The sequence below is a fragment of the Myxocyprinus asiaticus genome, chromosome 28 (assembly GCF_019703515.2).
Source record: "Myxocyprinus asiaticus isolate MX2 ecotype Aquarium Trade chromosome 28, UBuf_Myxa_2, whole genome shotgun sequence".
Taxonomy (NCBI): Eukaryota; Metazoa; Chordata; class Actinopteri; order Cypriniformes; family Catostomidae; genus Myxocyprinus; species Myxocyprinus asiaticus.
Genome location: NC_059371.1, coordinates 21,268,336 through 21,291,395, shown reverse-complemented (window position 1 = coordinate 21,291,395; position 23,060 = coordinate 21,268,336). Strand labels below are relative to the sequence as shown.

At 43.0% G+C, this 23,060-nt stretch overlaps 1 protein-coding gene across 1 annotated transcript in view; it reads right to left on the bottom strand.

Moving 5' to 3' along the window:
* LOC127418996 (rap1 GTPase-activating protein 1-like) overlaps nt 1-23,060 on the bottom strand; it is a 121,570-nt gene that overhangs the window by 85,483 nt on the left and 13,027 nt on the right. The window contains exon 2 of the mRNA XM_051660002.1: nt 18,661-18,696. Within this exon, the coding sequence (XP_051515962.1) occupies nt 18,661-18,696 (36 nt within the window). The remainder of the gene's footprint in view (nt 1-18,660; nt 18,697-23,060) is intronic.

Here is a 23,060-nt window from a genome sequence, read left to right as displayed (position 1 = left end):
ATGATGCTCACGGAGATGGTGCTTAAGGTTTGAAGTGTTTCCCACCTGAGCCGATACTTTTTTGCAGCAAACTTTACAGACTGGGCAACCATCAACATTGATGGTGCCTCGTGGGTCTTTTACATAGCCAAGACAGCGGACTTCAACTTCTGTGGCAGCGGAAATAAAGGTTCAGGCTCGGACATGTCTGTATGTTGCGCTCGTGATGCACTCATGCTGTGCTCCGCTCGTGCTGGACTTCTGATGTGCCCGTGATGCGCAGCGCTCACGACACCTGCATGTCACCTTAAAAACTGAGTGACAGTCAAATGCACCATGAGGAAATCGCAATTTAAAGATTTATTTTATTTAGCCAAGTTTATATGATGCTGTGTAAATGTCACAGATTCTGTCTTAATTAAACTGATTTGGATTTTAGAAAAGTTCTGAAAAAATCTGTCTTTTTCTTCATGCAATACTGTCTTTCAACGGTATGATAACCGTCCATTTTAAAATCGAGGTATATTGTGAAACCTTGAAACCATTACATCCCTAATGTGGGCACTCTGAAGGAAGCATGGCATTTCTGTATGAATGTACTCTTCATTAACAGTCTTGTGGAAGGGCCCTTTATTTTCTTACTTTCATTCGGAATGGTTCTTTAAGTAGAGTCCCTTTAAGGGCGCAAAAATGCAGTTCGGAAAACACCCAAAGTCCTCTTCTAGCTGCAACCACTGAGGCTGTAATGAGTGAAATGGCTATGTTTCTGCACATCAGAACCTCCATAAAAGAGCTTGGACTGAGATTTGATGTGTGACACATTTACTTGGCATATATCACATCTCCCCATGTTTTTGCCATCAGAATGTCCCATAGTGCCTCTGCTGCCTTGAAGGTATTTTGATGGAATAAACCCATATGGGCAACTTCAGTTTGAGGAGGGGGAACTTGTACATGTGGTGACTGAGCACAGCATGATTGAGTCTAATATTTTAATGTGAGCATGGTACCCACACTGGTAAACATGCTGAGCTCCCCCAGGCTGCCATCATTCCACATGACTTTAACTATTCCACATCTAAAGATATTTCAGTGTGAGTTTGTTTGTGTTAAATTCAGAAAGCTGTTTCTCCATACATGTAGATTCAGTATATAAGCACACACACATATAGACACACACACACACACAAACACACACACACACACACACACACACACACACATGTTGGTGTGGCTATCCTTATGAGGACTCTCTATAGACATAATGATTTTTATACTGTATGAAGTATAGATTCTATCCCCTAACCCTAACTCTACCCTTAAACCTAACCCTCACAAAAAAAAAAAAAAAACTTTCTGCATTTTTACATTTTCAGAAAAACATCGTTTAGTATGTTTTTTTTTAAAGTGATTTGAATTATGGGGACACTAGAAATGTCCTCATAAACCACATTTATAGCATAATACCCTTGTAATTACCAGTTTGTAAACTAAAAAATTTCCTCGTAAACCACCCAAACCCGTATAATTATATTTTCTACCCTCTACCCGTAAACCTAATCCTAAAGATTTTTTTCAAAATAAGACATTATTTTGTATGATTATTAAATCATTTTCCTTGTGGGAACCATTTCTGTAAGCAAACCCTGACAAACACAGAAACATTCATTTTAACCCCTCTAAGTTAGTCATGGCTTAAAACTTCTTACTGGAGATGTTTTATAAAGTCTTTTACTGTGGCTTCTGGGATAATTTGACTCCTTATCAAAAGGAAGTTGTGCAAAAAGCTGAGTTATTGCCCACTACAGACGTAGAAGGACGTTAGAGAAATGCTGACTGTGGTTCTTCACTAATGCTCATTGTCGGGACCAGCCAAATTTCCCCACGAAAATAGGTTAAAAAACATGCTAAATGGTGTTTTAGGGGTAGGGTTAGGAAATTAGGAAATTATCATTAGTTCAGAAAAAAAAAAAAAAAAAAAAACTAATCAATGGAAAGTCCTCACAAAGATATGTGTGTGTATTATGCATGATTTGATCTAAGCAGTGTTGTTCCTCCTCTGTCTGATAACAGCAATGCATAGATTCTCATTATGCATAGTATATATGGATTAAACCTGCAGACATGTTTACAAGAGCATTTTAATTCTCTGATTAGAGTATCTGATTTATAATAGACAAGACTTCATCTGGGTGTATTCTTTTTCAAGAGCTTTTTCATGTTCCTGAGGGGTTGGAAATGTGCTCAGTTTTTTATTTTTGCAAATCTTGGCCTTGCCGTGACCCTGTTGTTTTCAATATGTGCTTTTTGTAGCATGTGATTTCGATGAGTTACCATTTAGAAATGTTGTCTCAAAGAACAAGGGACTAGCTTGTCACCAGTGATATATTTAGTCAGACAGTTGCATGTAAGAGACACATAGTAAGTCTGGGCTGATTAAGTACGACAGCTCTCTCCTCCCTTCTCCTTGAAACACTACCCAATACAAACACACATACAAGATCAGGCACACTCACCTGTGGATGTTTTTAATAAGACAAGAACTATGAGTAGCTGACAGAGTCTGAGTGAGGAAAAAAAAATTATCCAGCCAGATTTCCCAAACATCTCTGTAGGATAGACTCTCATTTCATCAAAGAATCGATCATCTCTGCAAAATCTCAACTGTTTTAAAAACATTCTGCATCTCAGAGTCTCATCTAGAGGAATTAAAGAGATAGTTCACACAAATATTAAAATTCTGTCCTCTCTCATGTCACTCAAAGCCTGTATGATTTTTTTATAAAGCACACAAAAGATGTTTAGCAGAAAGTCCAAGCTGCACTTTTGCATACAATGAAAGTTAAAAAGAAATGCCACTGTCAAAATTAAAAATATACTGTAAGATAAATACAAAAAAGCACCATAAAAAAGTTTCAATGATTGTCAGTGGCTACATTTACATGCAACCAAATAATCTGTTAATAATCCGACCGATTGCTCAATCGGATTGAAAAGCTTTCATATAGACCCGTTTCCACCTGGTATTAAGATGTGTTTTTGCTGATCTAATCACATGTGGTCAGTGATAAATACAGGTCTAAACAGGGTCTAAAACGTTTTGTGATCAGATCACAAAAACCACATACAAATGTGGACAAAAACGCATGTGAACGCATCACATTTGAGGTGTAAATGCTAATCTGCCCTATATGCATCCCGGCAGCAGCAAAGTGCCTCCCCTCACCTGTCAATCAACCGCTGCACTAAAACAAGAGTTTGAACTTTTAAAAGGAAATTTCCATCCGATCAGAAAAATTACAAAAGTGGATATATACAAAAGCGTGAGAACTTCATGGATCTGTGTCTGATATCAACATGCAGGGACACTTATGAAAAGCACGAACATCTGCAGCTCAGGTTAATACAACTAATCCACTAAAATAATGGACAATTCTGCTCGAAATATTGCATTTGTGCTTAGATTACATTTCAGCTGCATTTTTTTCCCACTTTCTTTGTCTTTTCTGACATTGTTGCGCTTTAATGTCATGCAGTAACACACTAGCTATGTTTCCATCCAAGCTGCAAATTCAATCTATGTGAAAAACCATATTATTGCAAAAACAATGTGCGAATAAAGCCGTGTGTCCATCTAAGGGTGTTCAAAAGGATGAAATTGTCACTTCCGGGGAAACTGTAGCCACTGTGATTGTTTTATTAATAAAATACTGGCGGTTTAGAGCACGCAGACAAAACACTCTAAAGAACTTTGTCTCATGTTTGGGAGCGACATCGCGTCACACACTTCTGGGAGTGATATATATGTGCGTTCATCCATCCTTATGACTATACCATGCGGATCTATAAGATATTTTTCAAAAATGTCAATAAACCTTCTCTTCTGTAAATTCTTATTTGCTCTGAAAGCTCTTTGTAGGCTTAGGATTTTCTAGACATCGTTATTTCAGGATGACCAGAGCAACATTTCAGATGCAATGATTGGTCCGCTGGTTAGTCCAGTAATGAGTTTTTCATTCACATGACATGAACTTTTTGAAGCACAACTTTTATTCCTAACAAATTCAATAGGAGTTTATTCGGTAAATGTGTTTCCATCATAGTTTATGTGCATTTCTTCTTATCTAATTAAACATTTATCTAACTAAAGCATATAAATTTGTATGCCCATTTTGGAGATTTATTTGCATCTTGGTGTTTCCATCCTGCAGTTTTTATGTGATATCCCAAAATGCGCATAAAAAAACATTGATGGAAACATAGCTACTGACACAGTGATTGATGTATGTCATCATGTCGCCTCCCTTCCAAATCTGATCACAAGTGGTCACAGGACACATTTAAATGACCAGGTGTAAACAGTGATGTGTCTCACCTGACCACATGTGATTGAATCACGTGAGATGCATCTTAATACCAGGTGTACAGTGCATCCGGAACGTATTCACAGCGCTTCACTTTTTCCACATTTTGTTATGTTACAGCCTTATTCCAAAATGGATTAAATTCATTATTTTCCTCAAAATTCTACAAACAATACCCCATAATGACAACATGAAAGAAGTTTGTTTGAAATCTTTGCAAATTTATTAAAAATTAAAATGGAAAAAAAAATTCACATGTACATAGGTATTCACAGCCTTTGCTCAATACTTTGTTGAAGCACCTTTGGCACCAATTACAGCCTCAAGTCTTTTTGAGTATGATGCTACAAGCTTGCCACACCTATTTTTGGGCAGTTTCTACCATTCTTCTTTGCAGGACCTCTCAAGCTCCATCAGGTTGGATGGGAGCGTCAGTGCACAGCCATTTTCAGATCTCTCCAGAGATGTTCAATCAGGTTCAAGTCTGGGCTCTGGCTGGGCCACTCAAGGACATTCACAGAGTTGTCCCGTAGCCACTCCTTTGTTACCTTGGCTGTGTGCTTAGGGTCGTTGTCCTGTTGGAAGATGAACCTTCGCCCCAGTCTGAGGTCCAGAGCACTCTGGAGCATGTTTTCATCAAGGATGTCTCTGTACATTGCTGCATTCATCTTTCACTCGATCCTGACTAGTCTCCCAGTTCCTGCCGCTGAAAAACATCCCCACAGCATGATGCTGCCACCACCGTGCTTCACTGTAGGGATGGTATTGGCCAGGTGTTGAGCAGTGCCTGGTTTCCTCCAGACATGACGCTTGCCATTCAGGCCAAAGGGTTCAATCTTCGTTTCAACAGACCAGAGAATTTTGTTTCTCATGGTCTGAGAGTCCTACGGGTGCCTTTTGGCAAACTCCAGTTGGGCTGTCATGTGCCTTTTACTGAGAAGTGGCTTCCATCTGGCCACTCTACCATACAGGCCTGATTGGTGGAGTGCTGCAGAGATGGTTGTTCTTCTGGAAGGTTCTCCTCTCTCCACAGAGGAACGCTGGAGCTCTGTCAGAGTGACCATCGGGTTCTTGATCACCTCCCTGACTAAGGCCCTTCTCCACCGATCGCTAAGTTTGGCCGGGCAGCCAGCTCTGGGAAGAGTTCTGGTGGTTCCAAACTTCTTCCATTTATGGATGATGGAGGCCACTGTGCTCATTGGGACCTTCAATGCTGCAGAAATTTTTCTGTACCCTTCCCCAGATCTGTGCCTCGATACAATCCTGTCTTGGAGGTCTACAGACAATTCCTTGGACTTCATGGCTTGGTTTGTGCTCTGACATGCACTGTTAACTGTGGGACATTATATAGACAGGTGTGTGCCTTTCCAAATCATGTCCAGTCAACTGAATTTACCACAGGTGGACTCCAATCAAGTTGTAGAAACATCTCAAGGATGATCAGTGGAAACAGGATGCACCTGAGCTCAATTTTGAGTGTCATGGCAAAGGCTGTGAATACTTATGTACATGTGATTTTTTTTTTTTTATATATATATATATATATAAATTTAAAGATTTCAAACAAACTTCTTTCACGTTGTCATTATGGGGTATTGTTTGTAGAATTTTGAGGAAAATCCATTTTGGAATTAGGCTGTAACATAACAAAATGTGGAAAAAGTGAAGCGCTGTGAATACTTTCCGGATGCACTGTAAATGGGATCAATCGGGAAAAAACAATCCAATTGAACTCGATCTGAATGAATTTTCCATCCGTTTGAAAAGGCGGTGTAGACCCTAAAATAATCAGTTAAATAGAAGAAAATTAGCCTTGTAAACGTTTGAATCTGACTACTCTCAATCAGATTCTTAAATACCGATTCGCAGTGCAGTGGTGCGTATGTTTGTTAATTACATGACACTTGTCGCAGGAACCTAATTTATACAAAGCAAAGACAACATGCATTATTAAGGGTATGGGGGCTTGCACTGAATATTCTGCAGAGCACATATGTTCTTTAATGACATCACATACAACATGAAAGAACGTTGTGTCATTCTTAATTGAGACTTTAGGCAGCAGGTGCGGTTACGTTGTTCTATGTTCTACTGCTTTGCTTCCTGACATCATAACCATAATTTCTAAAGCATTTCTACTTTGGCGTATTGACAGTCGATATTATGTGACAGATTAGGAAAGTATGTTTTACAAGAGATTTTGCAAAGTGAATACAGTAAGTAACCTAAACATCCATTTCATATGTTACATTTATTATTCGTTGTCTTTTGAAGAAAAGAAAAAAACACACTAATTTTGCTTTGTTTACACCCCTCATCCACACTGGAATAGCGTTTTCCTCCACCGAAAATAGAGCATTTAGAAAATGCTCTCAAGTATTGCATATTGTTAGGAAACTAAAAAACGTTTTCAAACGAAAACAGATTAGCACGACATCCCCATTCTCTTTTGTTTTATAGAAAAGTGTGGTACTTATATGTTAGTTTTTTATCTTATGTGGAGCTTGGAAGCCCCAGTTCTCATTGTATAGAAGTGAGCAGCTTGCAAATTCTGCTAAATATTTCAATTTGTGTTTCACAAAAGCAAAAAAAATAAATAAATAAATAAAAATGGTTGCTCGTCCCACAGTCACTACAGTCAATACAAGAGTTCCCAGGGCAACACGCCAAAAGAGAGTGTTGACCAAGGAACTTCGCATTTTCCCTGAGCTCTTCATCGTCCCATTTACATGGAAGCAGGCTAATTTCGTCATGGTGTGGCTAAAAGTTGTTGTGTTGTAGCTTATTTCCGTTGTGCCATGGCTTTTCTATTGTGTTGTGGCTTTGTTGTGTTGTGGCTTATTTCTGTTGTGCTGTGGTTTTTCCGTTGTGACTTAATTTCATAGTGTAGTGTTATTTCCGTTGGGTTTTCAGCTTTTATTTGCTTTGCTAATTTGGTTGTGTTGTGCACCCCTCGGCAACCATATAGATGACATAAAGGGGCCTTTTATCCAGTGCAAGCTACATTTATTCTATTTCTGAATGTCTTTATTCCTCACTTCTTGTTTCACAGGCAGAGTCTCAGTTTGAATGCCTAGGTGTATTTATGATTGTGTGTGGCTGTTGGAACCGGTAGACATCTCTCAACTCGATCAATGTCGTCAGACACAGCCTGTTTCCCACTGGGCTCTCTGGGACAACATGTTACCCCTAATAGCTTAATGTATCATTTTAAAACAGTCCCCATATCTCTGCCTCGTTTAATAACACCAGACAGACTTGGTAAATCTCTACATCAGTTTTTAGAATCTCTACAAACTGCAAAGAAAGTTTCAAAGATAAATGTGCTCAATTATATAAAGTGAAACAGGAAAAGATGGCAGCATACTTCCAGAGAAAAAGGAATAACGTCTTTCCTCAATGAGACACATGCACTTTGTGATGAAAGAACCTCCTTTGTAGTCAAAATCAACAACCATTGTCACTCCTGGCTGCACTGGCATGGCATATTTTTGCACTTTTCAGAAGTATATTATCAAAGCCTTGGGTGTCTCTTTGATGTTAAGGAAGTAAAAAATGAGCAACAGGAAAAACACTTGATTGCTTTCAAACATCTCCTCAGAATGTCACTGCTGCCTTCTCATAGCCACGGGTCATTTGGTGATTAATGAAAGCAAGTCGCTCAGGTCCACTAAGTTAATGGGAAAAGTATACACAGTGAGTATAATTTCCGCTAACAGATGAAAAGTGAGTCTCCCTGGTCCTTGAATGGGTTTAGTTGACCTGAGATGAGGTTAGACAGAGTGTAGGACCAGCACACTGTAATCTGAGTGTTGTATTGTCCACTAAGTGCTTCCGGATTTAGCTCTGGTCCAGTATTAGGCTGGGATGCTGTTGTGAGGGGGAGGACTAGGTACAGAGTTACAAAACATGCAGCTGTAGCTATAGATTTCAATATGATGCTTTAGAGAGAGAGACAGAGAAAGAAAGTTTTAAGTATGATGTGAACATGGATGTAGGGAACTTTTATGCATGTGCACAGCTGGCACACACTTCCAAATGGGCCTACAGATGAGATTTTGGCCTAATTCTGGATCACAGAGTATCAGACCCTGACTTACTTTGACAAGCTAATGTGGCTTCCCCCTCTATAGTGTCTTCTTCCAGACAGTTTATAATGATGGTAGGTATGGTATCTCATACATACAGTGGGGTTGAATGTTTCACACTGAAAATCTGGGTTTCAAAATCTAATTTAAACCTGCCAATAAACAGAATTGATATGGCATCAAACAAATAAAAAAATACTTCAGATTCTGCACTATTTCTAGGTCACAAATCAAATATGTGATACTGAACGTGATACTCTTTGGAACATTCCCAGATCAGGCTGGAATAACATGGATCATCAGGTTTTGCACAAATTTGCGGAGTCCACGCCAGCTGGAGTGCATGCTGAAATTCCTTAATTTTTCAGTTCAGCTTTTCATTCAAATTTTTATGCAGATAATAATTTTCACATGGATTCAGACTTTTAAAAAGAACCTATTTGCATATATTTTTGCTGATCTGAATTTTCAGCAATTATTTCCACTATACTAACATTATTTTGAATAAGAATCAGTCATTTAGTGATGATATATTTTCTATCCTTGTGAAATCTTCAACTAACATCAGCGACTGTTCAGCTGATGACTAAGCATTTTTTGCATCCTGCACTGAACTACAAAGAAATATAAACAAGCTCCAAAATACATGTACAGTTGTGCTCAAAAGTTTGCATACCCTGGCAGAAATTGTGACATTTTGGCATTGATTTTGAAAATATGACTGATCATGCAAAAAGTATTTATTTTAAGGATAGTGATCATATGAAGCCATTTATTATCACATAGTCGTTTGGCTCCTTTTTAAATCATAATAATAACAGAAATCATCCAAATGGTCCTGATCAAAAGTTTACATACCCTTGAATGTTTGGCCTTGTTACAGACACACAAGGTGACACACACAGGTTTAAATGGCAATTAAAGGTTAATTTCCCACACCTGTGGCTTTTTAAATTGCAGTTACTGTCTGTGTATAAATAGTCAATGAGTTTGTTAGCTCTCACTTGGATGCACTGAGCAGGCTAGATACTGAGTCATGGGGAGCAGAAAAAACTGTCAAAAGACCTGCATAACAAGGTAATGGAAATTTATAAAGATGGAAAAGGATATAAAAAGATATCTAAAGCCTTGAAAATGCCAGTCAGCACTTTTCAATCACTTATTAAGAAATGGAAAATTCAGGGATCTATTGATACCAAGCCTAGGTCAGGTAGACCAAGAAAAATCTGAGCCACAACTGCCAGAGGAATTGTTTGGGATACAAAGAAAAACCCACAGGTAACCTCAGGAGAAATACAGGCTGCTCTGGAAAAAGACGGTGTGGTTGTTTCAAGGAGCACAATACGACGATACTTGAACAAAAATGAGCTGCATGGTCGAGCTGCCAGAAAGAAGCCTTTACTGCGCCAATGCCACAAAAAAGCCTGGTTACAATATGCCCGACAACACTTTGACACACCTCACAGCTTCTGGCACACTGTAATTTGGAGTGATGAGACCAAAATAGAGCTTTATGGTCACAACCATAAGCGCTATGTTTGGAGAGGGGTCAACAAGGCCTATAGTGAAAAGAATACCATCCCCACTGTGAAGCATGGTGGTGGCTCACTGATGTTTTGGGGGTGTGTGAGCTCTAAAAGCATGGGGAATCTTGTGAAAATTGATGGCAAGATGAATGCAGCATGTTATCATAAAATACTGGCAGACAATTTGCATTCTTCTGCACGAACACTCTTGGACATTCCAGCATGACAATGACCCTAAGCACAAGGCCAAGTTGACCCTCCAGTGGTTACAGCAGGAAAAGGTGAAGGTTCTGGAGTGGCCATCACAGTCTCCTGACCTTAATATCATCAAACCACTCTGGGGAGATCTCAAACGTGCGGTTCATGCAAGAAGACCAAAGACTTTGCATGACCTGGAGGCATTTTGCCAAGACGAATGGGCAGCTATACCACCTGCAAGAATTTGGGGCCTCATAGACAACTATTACAAAAGACTGCATGCTGTCACTGATGCTAAAGGGGGCAATACACAGTATTAAGAACTAAGGGTATGCAGACTTTTGAACAAACTTTTGACTTTTCTTTGTTGCCATGTTTTGTTTTATGATTGTGCCATTCTTTTATAACCTACAGTTGAATATGAATCCCATAAGAAATAAAAAAAAAATTGTTTTGCCTGCTCACTCATGTTTTCTTTAAAAACGGAACATATATTACCAATTCTCCAAGGGAATGCAAACTTTTGAGCACAACTGTATATAACAATATCACAACTCAAGCAATAGACTGACTGTCAAACTCCTCTTATAAAGTCACTGATGCTTGCTGGTAAATGTTGCAATCTCCATGAAAAGTCAGTTTCAAGAAGAAGATCAGAAGCATCTGAGATGCAGATCTATCCTCAAATGTGGTTCATGCCCCCAGACAGACAAAAAGAGTTGAGGATAGGGTTCCTTTCTTTGCATCCAGAAAAGCTGTTGGCTGGAGAGGTTGAGACCAATGCAGGCCGGTTCTGAGGTTAAAGCACAATGCCGTGTGGATGGATGTATGCGGCTGGAGCTGGAAGGATCTGGTTTATTCCTTAAGAGGGTTCATCAGGCCTGACATTCAGGGCTGGAAGGGCTGCTGTCCATCTGTGCCTGGCATCTTGAGCAGGCCTTTACACACACACACTTTCACTCAAACAAACACAGGAGTGAGTATGTTGCCTATGTACTTCAGCCACTCTGTCCTGCCAACACTGCAGAGCTGTCTGCGGTCACTGTGGCAACAAGGCAGCAGGACTGCAGCATGTCTTCTGCTCACCGGACCTTTCTGATCCCAAAACCACTAGCCGAATCAAACACAAGGGCCTCTGTCTCTTTAACTTTGCAACACCCCCACACATCTTGAGACAGCTTTCCCCTTCTGCTGCCCTCCAAAACAGACAAAGAGCTGCTCCGAGCATCTAAAGCGGTCCAGATAGATGCACAGGGCGCGAACTGGACACAGCAATGACAAGGCCGGGTCTTCCTCCTCTGAAGGGAGCGCTTGCAGGTTCACCACCTGATCCCGAAAGGGAGTGGTGGGAACTTTGGGCACGTAACCGGGCCGGGGTCTCAAGGTCACGTGAGAGTGTGCCGGCCCGAACTCCAAGCATTTGCTGGTGACAGAGAGCGCCTACTGGTCCCCAACCCTCTTGATAGAAGTGAGTGCCACCAGGTGGGCCATCTTCAGTGAAAAAGTGCTGAGCTCGGCCTTCTCCAGGGGCTCAAAGGGGGCTCTCTGTAGGGCAGATAGGACCACAGAGAGATCCCAAGAGGGAATCAGGCACAGCCTAGGGGGATTCAATCTCCTCGTGCCTTTGAGGAACATGGTGATCAAGTCGTGCTGCCGTGAGGGTCTCCCATCCAGTGTATCGTAATACGCTGTTATAGCAGCCACATACACCTTCAGGGTGGAGGGAGACAGCTGTCTCTCCAGCCCCTCCTGTAAGAAGGACAACACAGACACGACCGCACATCTCTGTGGATCTTCCCTGCAGGAAGAACACCAATTTGCGAAGAGACGCCATTTCAGAGCATAGAGCCGCCTCATGCAAGGGGCTCTGGCCTGAGTGATCGTGACTGTCGCTGCTGGCGGAAGGCCTGCTAGGTCTCAGCCCCAGAGGCCAGCTGTGCGCCAAGGCATCAGTGCCGAGGGGAGCCTTGGACAAAGGGTAGCAAAGGGGGCAATGAGAGGACTCTCGGGAGGCACACAGGTCCACCTGCGCCTCCCCGAATCTCTCCCAAATTAGCTGGACTGCACAGGGGTGGAGTCTCCACTCTCTGAGAGCGCATCCGCTTCACAGTTGAGGACGCCCGGGGGTACATGGCTCGCAGAGACTTCAACGTCTGCTGACTCCAAAGAAGGAGGCGTCAGGCGAATTGTGACATGCGACGTGAGTATACGCTGCCCTGGTGGTTTATGTACACCACAGTCACTGTGTTGTCAATCCAGACCAAAACGTGCTTGCTCTGAATCAACGGCCAAAGCCTCAGCAGGGCCAGCGATACTGCCAGCAACTCTAGGTAGTTGATGTGCCATTGCAGGCAGGGCCCTGTCCAGAGCCTCGATGCTGCCTGCCCGTTGCACATGGCACCCCAGCCCGAATTCGAGACATCTGTCTTGACCACGACACGCCTCGAGACCTGCTCTAAGGGAAACCCTGCCCATAGAAATGCCAGATCTGACCAAGGGCTGAAAGTATGGCGGCACCTTGGCGTGATAGTCACACGCTGGGTGCCGTGGTGCCATGCCCACCTCAGGACTCGAGTCTGTAGCCAGTGCTGGAGCAGTCTCATATGCATAAACCTGAGGGGGAGAACCGCCGCCGAGGATGCCATATGCCCCAGGAGACTCTGAAATTGTTTCAATGGCACCGCTGTCCTCCGCCTGAAGGTTTTCAGGCAGGCCAGCACTGACTGTGCACGCTCGTTCATGAGGCGTGCCATCATGGTGACCGAGTCCAACTCCATACTGAGAAAAGAGATGCTCTGTGCAGGGGAGAGCTTGCTCCTTTCCTAGTTGACCTGAAGCCCCAGTCGGTCGAGGTGCCAAAGCACAAGGTCCCTGTGCACACACCATAGATCTCACGAGTGAGCTAGGATCAGCCAGTTGTCGAGATAGTTGAGGATGCAAATGTTCTTCTCCCTTAGCGGGGCCAGGGCAGCCTCTGCGACTTTGGTAAAGATGCGAGGAGACAGGGACAGACCGAAAGGGAACCACCTTGTTCTGGTATGCTCGCCCCTTGAAGGCAAACCGAAGAAAGGGTCTGTGTCGAGGAAGGATTGATACGTTAAAGTATGCGTCCTTCAGGCCAATGGCCACGAACCAATCCTGATGTTGTACTGATGCCAGGATGCACTTCTGCATCAACATCTTGAACGGAAGCCTGTGTAAGGCCTTGTTCAAGGCACGCAGATCCAGAATTGGGTGCAAAATAAAATAAGGGCTGTAAAAGTCCTTGTGTGACTCGGCTAAGGGGATGGGCTCTATAGCTCCCTTCGCAAGAAGGGTGACGACCTCCGCCCGAAGGACCGAGGCATCCTCGCCTCGCACTGTGGTGGAGAGGACGCCACTGAACCTGGGCGGCTGTCTGGCGAACTGGATCGTGTAGCCGAGACGGATCATCCTGATGAGCCATCGTGATTGGCTGGAAAGTGCTAACCAGGCTTCCAGCCTCTGCGTTAATGGCACCAGGGGGACGATTGGTTTTATCACGGCCGGGGTGGGTGGTTCACAGTGAAGCAGAGCAGACACCCCACCAGGAAGACCGTCCAGGGGAGGCGTGCTGCCCTGCGAGCCCGCAACGGTGGCCGGTGGCTGGGGCGGGTGAGCGGCCCCAAGAACCTCCGCACTTACCTGTTTGCCGGTTTTCTTTCGATGGAGAACAAGGGAACACGAGATACTCGCATCCCGCTCATTGACCGGAAAGACTTTCAGCGCCCGGCCGTCGCAAGCACGAGGGCCGGAAGGGCTGAGCATTAGAGAATGATCTAGGGAATGAGTAAACTGCTCTTTTACTGACAATCTGGGTGCCAGGACCCAGAAGGCACCCGGTGATGTTGTGAGGGTACTCACCTCGTGCTGGCCCAGGGGCGGGAGTGGAGCCTGTATGCTTACCTGGGTCAGGCCAGTCAGAGTCAGCAACCTCATCCCTGGAGCATCAGAGGGTGGGCTTCTGCTGTCAGAAGCGGATGAATCTTCTGAACTCCCGCTCACGGGTGGTAGAGCTCAGGATGAGGTGGACGCTGAGATGGCAGCCATGCTTGCCAGGGCAGCTGTGAACATTGGGCTAAAGTGGAACCCTCCACCCTGCCCTGAGCGTTCGCAGCTGGATGATTGGTTTCTGGGATCGGAGTGCATCTCACGGCCACACCCTGCACCGGTGCCTTTCTTCCTGGAAGTGTACGAGGAGCTAACGAAGTCGTGGAAGGCAACTTTTTCTGCCCATACACGCTTCACGGGCTCGTCCATCCTAACTACCCTCGACGGTAGAGCGGCTAAGGGATACGTCGGGCTTCCCCAGGTAGACCGTGCCATAGCAGTGCATTTATGCCCGCAGGGCGCAGCCACCTGGAGGGACCGACCAAGGCTCCCTTCCAAGGCCTGCAAGTTCTCTTCCTCATTGACAACAAAGGCTTACAAGGCCGCGGGTCAGGCCGCCTCCACCCTGCATGCCATGGCCATCCTGCAGGTCCACCAAGCCAAGGCATTGAAAGATCTGCAATGAGTCACATGGTCAATAAAAGAGCAATTTCCTCATTCCTTGGGTCAGTGCGCTCACGACGACCATGTGCTGGAAGTCTTTCCGGTCAACCATTCGGACGTGAGTACCTCGCGTTCCCTCATTCTCCGTTGAGAGACGGCCGGCAAACAGGTAAGTGTACTGGTCTCTGGGGCTGCTCGCCCATCCCAGCCACTAGCCACCATTGTGAGCTTGCAGAGCAGCACGTCCTCCCTGGGTTGTCTTGCCTGCTCTGCCTCCACGGATACCCTACACGGGCACGATAAATCCAGACGTCCCCTTGGTGCCGCTGGCGCGGAGTCTGGAGGCCTGGTTTGCGCTTTCCAGCCCCTTGCGGTGGCTCATCAGGACGATTCGCCTCAGCTACGTGATCCAGTTTGCCAGGGACCTTGTGCTTCAGCACCTCGACCGACTCAGGCTTCAGGTCAACTGGGAGAAGAGCAAGCTCTCCCCTGCGCAGAGCATCTCTTTGAAAAGCTTCAGGCAGAAGGTAGCGGCGCCAGTGAAACAATTTCAGAGGCTCCTGGGGCATATGGCATTCTCGGCAGCGGTTCTCCCCCTCGGGTTGATGCATATGAGACCGCTTCAGCACTGGCTACAGATTCAAGTCCCGAGGTGGGCATGGCACCACAGCACCCAGCGTGTGACTATCATGTCACAGTCAGGGAGGATGGGCAGCAAGTCCTGTGCGTTGTGACGTACTGGTCCAACCAGACTTGGTTCTCAGATCTGATACTCCTGGCAATAGCTCCTCCCTGGTGCATTCCCCTAAGGCAGGACCTTCTCACTCAGGGGCATGCTCCGGCACCTGCGGCCAGACCTCTGGAACCTCCACGTCTGGCTCCTGGATGGGACGCGGAAGACCTAGCAGATCTTCCACCAGCAGCGGTAAATACAATCACTCAGACCAGAACCCCCTCCACAAGGCGGCTATATGTCTTGAAGTGGCATCTCTTCACGAACTGGTGTTCTTCCTGTTGGGATGACCCACAGAGGTGCGCGGTCGGGTCTGTGCTGTCTTTCCTACAGGAAGGGCTGGAGGTGTACTCTGAAGGTGTACATGGCTTCTATAGCAGTGTATCACGATACACTGGATGGGAGACCCTCACGACAGCACGACCTGATCACCAGGTTCCTCAAAGGCGTGAGGAGGTTGAATCCTCCTAGACCGCACCTGATTCCCTCTTGGAATCTCTCTGTGGTCCTACCTGCCCTACAGAGAGCCCCCTTTGAGCCCCTGGAGCAGGCCGAGCTCAGCATCTTGTCACTGAAGATGGCCCACCTGGTGGCGCTCACTTCCATCAAGAGGGTGGGGGACCTACAGGTGCTTTCTGTCACCAGCGAATGCCTGGAGTTTGGGCCGGCACACTCTCATGTGATGTTGAGACCCCGGCCCGGTTATGTGCCCAAAGTTCCCACCACTCCCTTTCTGGACCAGGTGGTGAACCTGCAAGCACTCCCTTCAGATGAGGAAGACCCAGCCTTATCGTTGCTATGTCCAGTTTGTGCCCTGCACATTTATCTGGACCGCACGCAGAGCTTCAGACGCTCGGAGCAGCTCTTTGTCTGTTTTGGAGGGCAGCAGAAGAGGAAAGCTGTCTCCAAACAGAGACTGTCCCATTGTATTGTGGATGCCACTTCCTTGACTTACCAATCACAAGACCTGCCATGCCCCTTGGGAGTCCGGGTGCACTCCACTAGAGGTGTTGCGTCCTCCTAGGCACTGGCAAGGGGGGCCTCTCTAGCAGTCATATGCAGAGCTACGCGTTGGGCTACACCCAAACCTTTGCAAGGTTTTACAGCCTACACATAGAACCGGTTTCGTCCCGAGTGTTACAGGTTATGTGTTAGCAGGTAGGTTGGGTGTACCGCTTGCATTTACGCCTTTCCCCTTTTTCAAGATGATAATGTGCGCTATTTTGTCCACAACAGTTCCCTGTAACTTGTGAACCCTGGATGCCTCTTAAGTCTTAAGCACTGTTCGGTGACGAACTCGGTGGAGGAGTGACGCCACCAGGCCCAGTACTCGTGGTATGCCCCTTTTCAGGTGAGCCTGTGTACTCGGGCTCAGTGCTCCATATGTGGTGATTCCCCCCTCGGTAATCCCGTATGATGCATTTCCACTGTTCGGTTTCCCCTCAGGTGAACCCTGTGTTTCCCCTCATCAGAGCTTCGCTCTGCTTTGGCCACTGTTTCTGTGTACCCTCTCCGTAGATAGGGTCCTCCCAGTGGTATCATTCCATATGTGAACATCCCTGTTGATAAGTCCATGTGAGGTATTCTCCACATGTTAACCTCCCTCCGGTAGGATGTGCTCTCTGTAGTGCCCTCCCTCCTGGAGAGGGAAGAGCACTTCCCAGCGCTATTCTAGAAGATGCTCAGAGGGAAATAGGAACCCCTAGTGTCACTACATCGACACAACGTCGAGTGAGTGACAGACAGGGAACGTCTGGGTTACTGATGTAACCTCTGTTCCCTGATGGAGGGAACGAGACGTTGTGTCCCTCCTGCCGCGGCGCTGAACCAGCCGCTGACACAGCTGGGACTCTCTATCGGCTCCTCAGCATAAATCTGAATGAGTGGTGCACGCCATCTCCTTTTATACCCTTATGTCCAGGGCAGAAAGTGGCATGCAAATTCCACTCGCCAATTCTCATTGGCCTTTTCTATTTTAAGCAAAGGTGATTGGGGCTCTCAAGATCGAACCCCTAGTGTCACTACATCGACACAACGTCTCGTTCCCTCCATCAAGGACCAGAGGTTACATCAGTAACACAGACGTTTTCCTTATTACATCACGTGTTGTTCTGAAAGCAAAAAGAAACAAGTGAAACACGGAATGTAGGCTGTCATCCCTGCAGCCTGACCGAAGAAAAGCGGGCTCTTTTACTCATGCGATTAACTGAAAGTGAAGCGCTGCGATGCGCGAATGGCTTGCACGCGCTGCACGAGTCTGTTGAGTATACTGCAGTCTCATCACATTTTAACTTTTTGTTTAGTCTCCCATTCAGCTCATGAAAACACACTGCGTGATCATGAGGAAGGATTACATCAAGATGTAGATTGGAATGCAGGTGCGGAATTATATAAATAAAATAGTCTACTCTCCTCTTGCCGTTGATGGCGTGCCAGTGATTACCCCTCTTTGGAACGCTCCTGGGAGGCTATTTCTGGTCATGCCAGTGCAGCTCCTATCTACTTGAATGGAGAAAGACCAAAATCTCAGAAACTGTTGGTCAAGAATACGATCAAAGAACATATTTCAAATCAGCAATAAAATCTGACAATACTGGTATCATAAATAGTGATTCTTTACCTAATATTACGTAAAAAAAATGCAATTTTGGCTTGTATAGCTAATGCACATGCACATTCTAGAGTTGATTGACAGGTGATGTCTGTATCTAAAAGGTGACTGGCTCTTTTATCTGTAAGGCGGGACTTCCTTTCTACATCCTTTGATCATTGGGTGCTCAGAGCTCCTTGGTTGAGTGTTCCAATTTCTCCCATTACTTTAAATAGAAGTGGCCAATCTCTGCTAAATAATCTTTGGTAAGTCTTGTCAGGATCCTCAAACAGAGGACAGTATTTTGATAGTGCCATAGCCACAATGATCACACTTTGGAGAATTCAATGGACAAATGGCTTACTTATAGTTGTATATGCACATGAAGTTAGGATAGGAGAAAGTATTTTATCATTAAAAAATTAAGCTTTAATGGACAATGACAAATCTTTGAAATCTAAAGAGTAGTATTACTAAGGTAAAAGCCTGCTACAACACTGAAGGGCCTCAGAATTGTTTCCTTCCAAGTGACTTCAAGCAGACAGAAAATTGTCTTTCTTCAGTGACTGTGTCCGGGCTGATACCCTGCAGCCAAACAGTATAAAGAATGTGATTTCTGGAACGGCTGATTCGGGCTCTGGGTAAATAAATTGAAAAAGACAGTACTTACCACAGATTTCTGGATCTGGAAAATGTCTTGTCAACTCTGAAAAGACAAAGACAGTTTCAGTAAAAGATGATTTCTTGTACCTGCTTCCTCTACAGAGTGCAGCCTGTGGCCTAAATAGCCAAATTACTGTCCTCACATTACAGTTGGTTGTTTATGTTTTGGTTAGTTTAGGAGATTTTTGGTTTAAAACTCTTTAAAACTCTTAAAATTCTGTTTAGGGGCATTTAAATACCTCAAAAATACACTTAACACTTTTTTAACACTCAGGTTTTAGGTAATATACTACATGAATTTTCCTAATCTTAAATGATAAGCAAAATTTGAATGTTATGACACTTCAGACTCAATGAAAAATGTCACATTATTTATGTTTGTGGTCTCAGAGACTATGCAATGAATTTTCACATACAGTACTTACATTATATAATTGGTACAGGTATGCACAGTATGCACAGAATAGCAATGCATTTCCATTGGCAGTTGTTTATTTTGATTAGTTTTATGTTACTATATTAGATAACAATTTTGTTTTCACAATTACTGTCATTTTTCTGAAAGGTCTAATTTGTGACAAATCAGGTGGGGTTAGGTTTTAAAAATATTGTACTGGTTTTTCGGATGTGATGAGGAGGGTGTGGCCGGGCCATGAGGATGCACGTCTGGCGCTGAGTTGCCTAATCAGCGGGAGGGTGATAAGGGAAGAGCCGTGGACGCCAATGCAAGGGAGAGAGACACATGCGGCCGCTCTATATTTAAATATATTATATTTTCCCTTACACTATGAAACAGCTGCCGAGTATTGTGTAGAAAAAATGTTGACTCAGGCATGGTCTTTGCAACCAGCAGATGGTGTTGTGATGCAACACTCACTTGTCAATGAAAGAATTATAGTTTAAACTCCTTACACATACTGTTTAACAGCAACATAAAAAAATAAAATAATAAATAAATAAATAGAAACTGGCTTTCTAAAACACATAGGACGAATAGTCAAACACCAAACTGAGAAAGCAATGAATCTGTATCAAGTTCTAATATTCAGAGCAATGATGCACTGCTAGATAAGGAAATGCAAAATAAACTTAACAATATTTATAAGACAGATCAGATGTTCACTTTGTGTTTCCCATGCTGCTGTTTAGATATTCTCATATTTCCAGAGCACTTCACTTTAAGTGCATTGCCCCCTGTTCACCCAGACAGGCGGTGATGTCTATAGATTTAGAGCAGTGCCATGGGAATCTATCTTTCCCAGAACCTGTCTGTCCTGGATTAGGCAGCACAATATCAAGACTCATACTACACCACCTAACATCCATGGTATTCCAGACCAACAGCCAGAAACAGAGACAAAGTTGTTTCTCTTAAACTGTAAAGCACTAACAGAATGTCATAGCACTAATGCAGAAAACTTCACTGCTGTGTGGGTGTTTGTGTGAGTCAAGTTCTGCCTACATTGTCTCCACAAGGAAAACAGTTTAATAATCAAACTAAAAAATGTCTTAAAATGCTAAAACGTTTGTGTGAGGGTTCGGTTTAAGGGAAGGGTTAGGGGATTAAAAAAAAAATATCATTAGCTCATTAGAAAAACAACAGAAGTCAATGGAAAGTCCCCACAAGAATAGAAAAATAAACAGTTATGTTATGTTGACAGCTGTGGCACAGTGGATTTTGAACTGGGCAATCGATGTCACAGATGTTGATTTTCCTCTGACAGACACAGCTGACATTAAACGCTGACCCCTTTAGAATCAAATACATCATTGCATGTTTCCACAAAGATAGATATCTAAAATAAACTAATTAATGTGGTTATTTATAACATATTCTCCCCTCAGGTCCATACATGTTTGATGCTATTGAGGGAGCAGACACTGTGTGGGGGGTTACAAGCCATACAAAAATGACTGTTATTATTACCTTTTAATGTTTAGCATGCAGAACACCCACTGAATATGGTAATATAATTAGGGGGAGGGGACATTCTCATTCTATAGAGCATTTAATTGGCTATAAAAGTTTAATGTGTATATGTGCAAAAAGCTAAATTTGTTCAGGAGTCCTACAGATTATCTTAAAGCTAACAGACATGAACTAAAAGCTACAAAACTCCCATTTTGATTTCATGAGGCCTTTTAAAAAAATGATTTGTGCATTGCTGATAATATGTACTTTGTTTGTGTTGACAATACAAAAAAAAAAAATTCATTTTGCCTTGATAATGCTGATAATGTTCATGTATCACAAATCTGTATCTGTTTACATTTGTGATATGCTGTTTCTTATGAATAGCACAGCCAGTCACAAGATACAGTTCTCATGACACAAAGACGACCTAAAAACAGCACAGCTCTTTGGTAAGAAGAAAGAGTCTCATACCTATAGTGTAACACAGCTACCGCTTTATTCACAGTTTCACTCTGACTCAGCTTCTTTTTGTCTTGTTTTGTATTGTTTCTGTATTGCAAAGACAGTTTTAATTAATGATTTGTTCGACAGATGGAGGCTTCTAATTAGTTAAACAAAAATACAATAGAACACTGATAACAACAGGTATGGTCATAAACCTACATACTGCTCTTTAATCACTTAGCCAAAGTGAACCATGTGTAAACATTTCCATTGATAACACAATGTAGGTGACCCAAAGAACAGTGACCTTGGCTCAAATCTCTCGCCTTTAGGCAGTAAGGACTTTTTAGTTATGTGTCTTTAGTTCACACTGTTTTTATTGATGGTTTATATTTTGATGTTGTTATCCACTGAAAATTTAGTGCACAAATCCAGAGTGCAGGGAAACTATGTGAACCCACTGGATTTACATGGATTTCTGCATCAATTGGTCATAGAATTTTGAGTCCTGACCTCAACCTGATTTAGGTGTCTTTAATGCAATTGACATTATAATATGACATTTTAATGGTTTCATTTAGTTCTGTGTGATTTCTGCTGCCCTATATAACGTTTTAAAGGATTATATCACTTTAACCAAGACTAAACTTTAAAATGTTAAAATGAATAAAAACTCTGTAATCGTTTAATAATTTATTAAGCATTTAATTTAATTTTTGTTTGCCATGGGACACAAAAGGAGTTTTTAGAATATGCCAAAAAACAAAATAAACCACAAAAAGCACCATAAAACAATAATAAAATGAATCCATAAATTTGTTCGCTATAATCCAAATCTTCAGACTGCTTTCTGTGAAGAACAGACCCAAATTGAAGCCTTTTATTCAACAATCTCCATCTCCATCCGCTGCAGCACCGTCACGCCCGCTGTAACCATAAACCCGCGTTGGTTTCATTTCCAAATTAAAAAATCGCCGCCTCAAGCATTACGACCAGCGGTTTTACGGCAATGATGTTGAATGCTCATTGGCTCTCAAGTGTCTCGTGAGTCGTGACCGTTTGCGACATGCCGTATTCTGCAATGTATATGTATGTTTGAATGAGATATGACACCTCTGTTATGGAGTGCATCAGGAGAAGATTTACAGCGATTAATAATTTTAATTCTACTCTCCACCTCACACAATGCTATTGTATGCCGTCAAGGAGCACATCGGATGCAGCGCAACTACTTTTGTACTGAATTTTGCCATTTTCGGAATAAATTATTGTGATTAAATTTATCTGCCTGTTACGTGTTTTATATGCCTAATAAATGTTTATGGTTAGGTTTAGAAGTAGGTGTGGGATTAGCAGCAGTAAAATATATATAAATTAATATATTGTAACAAAAAATGATTGCTACTGTATATTAATCTACTTGTTACATGTTTTTATATTGTTGAAATGTGGTTATGTTTAGAGGTTGGGGTAGAATTAAGGGATCTAAAATATCTATAAAACAGTAAAACATTTTAAAATATATTTATAATCGATTTGTGTATTCAAATACTGTATATTTGTAATTTATTCGTCAATATTTTACATTTCTAAAGCTGTAAATACGTAAAACAAAATACGTTTTAGATGCTTTCAAACGTCCATATTGAGATCAGGCTGCGTTATCTGTGCCCTCAAAGGGCCGGTTGAAAATGTGGCACCAAAACCTGATTTGGTAGCGCCCATGCAATTACCAATAATATTGCATATTTTGTGCATTGAAATTCACATTTGACAGTAAACATTGATTTTGAGTTTGGGTTGCAGATGTAAATGATGATATTAACAGTAACATCTGTGGAAAAAATTACCATCTAATTTATATAGGACTAAATTACTAAGTTGGGTCTCCTTTACATTCCTTTCATCAGGCTCCTCCTTATTAAAGTTTGTGATGTGTGGATAGAAAAGCCTTCTAAATTATGTCATGGCACAAATTTGGTATGTTCTCCTATTTTTTTGTCATTGCTGCTTAAAATGCCTGGGCTGTTTAATATGATTTTAAACTA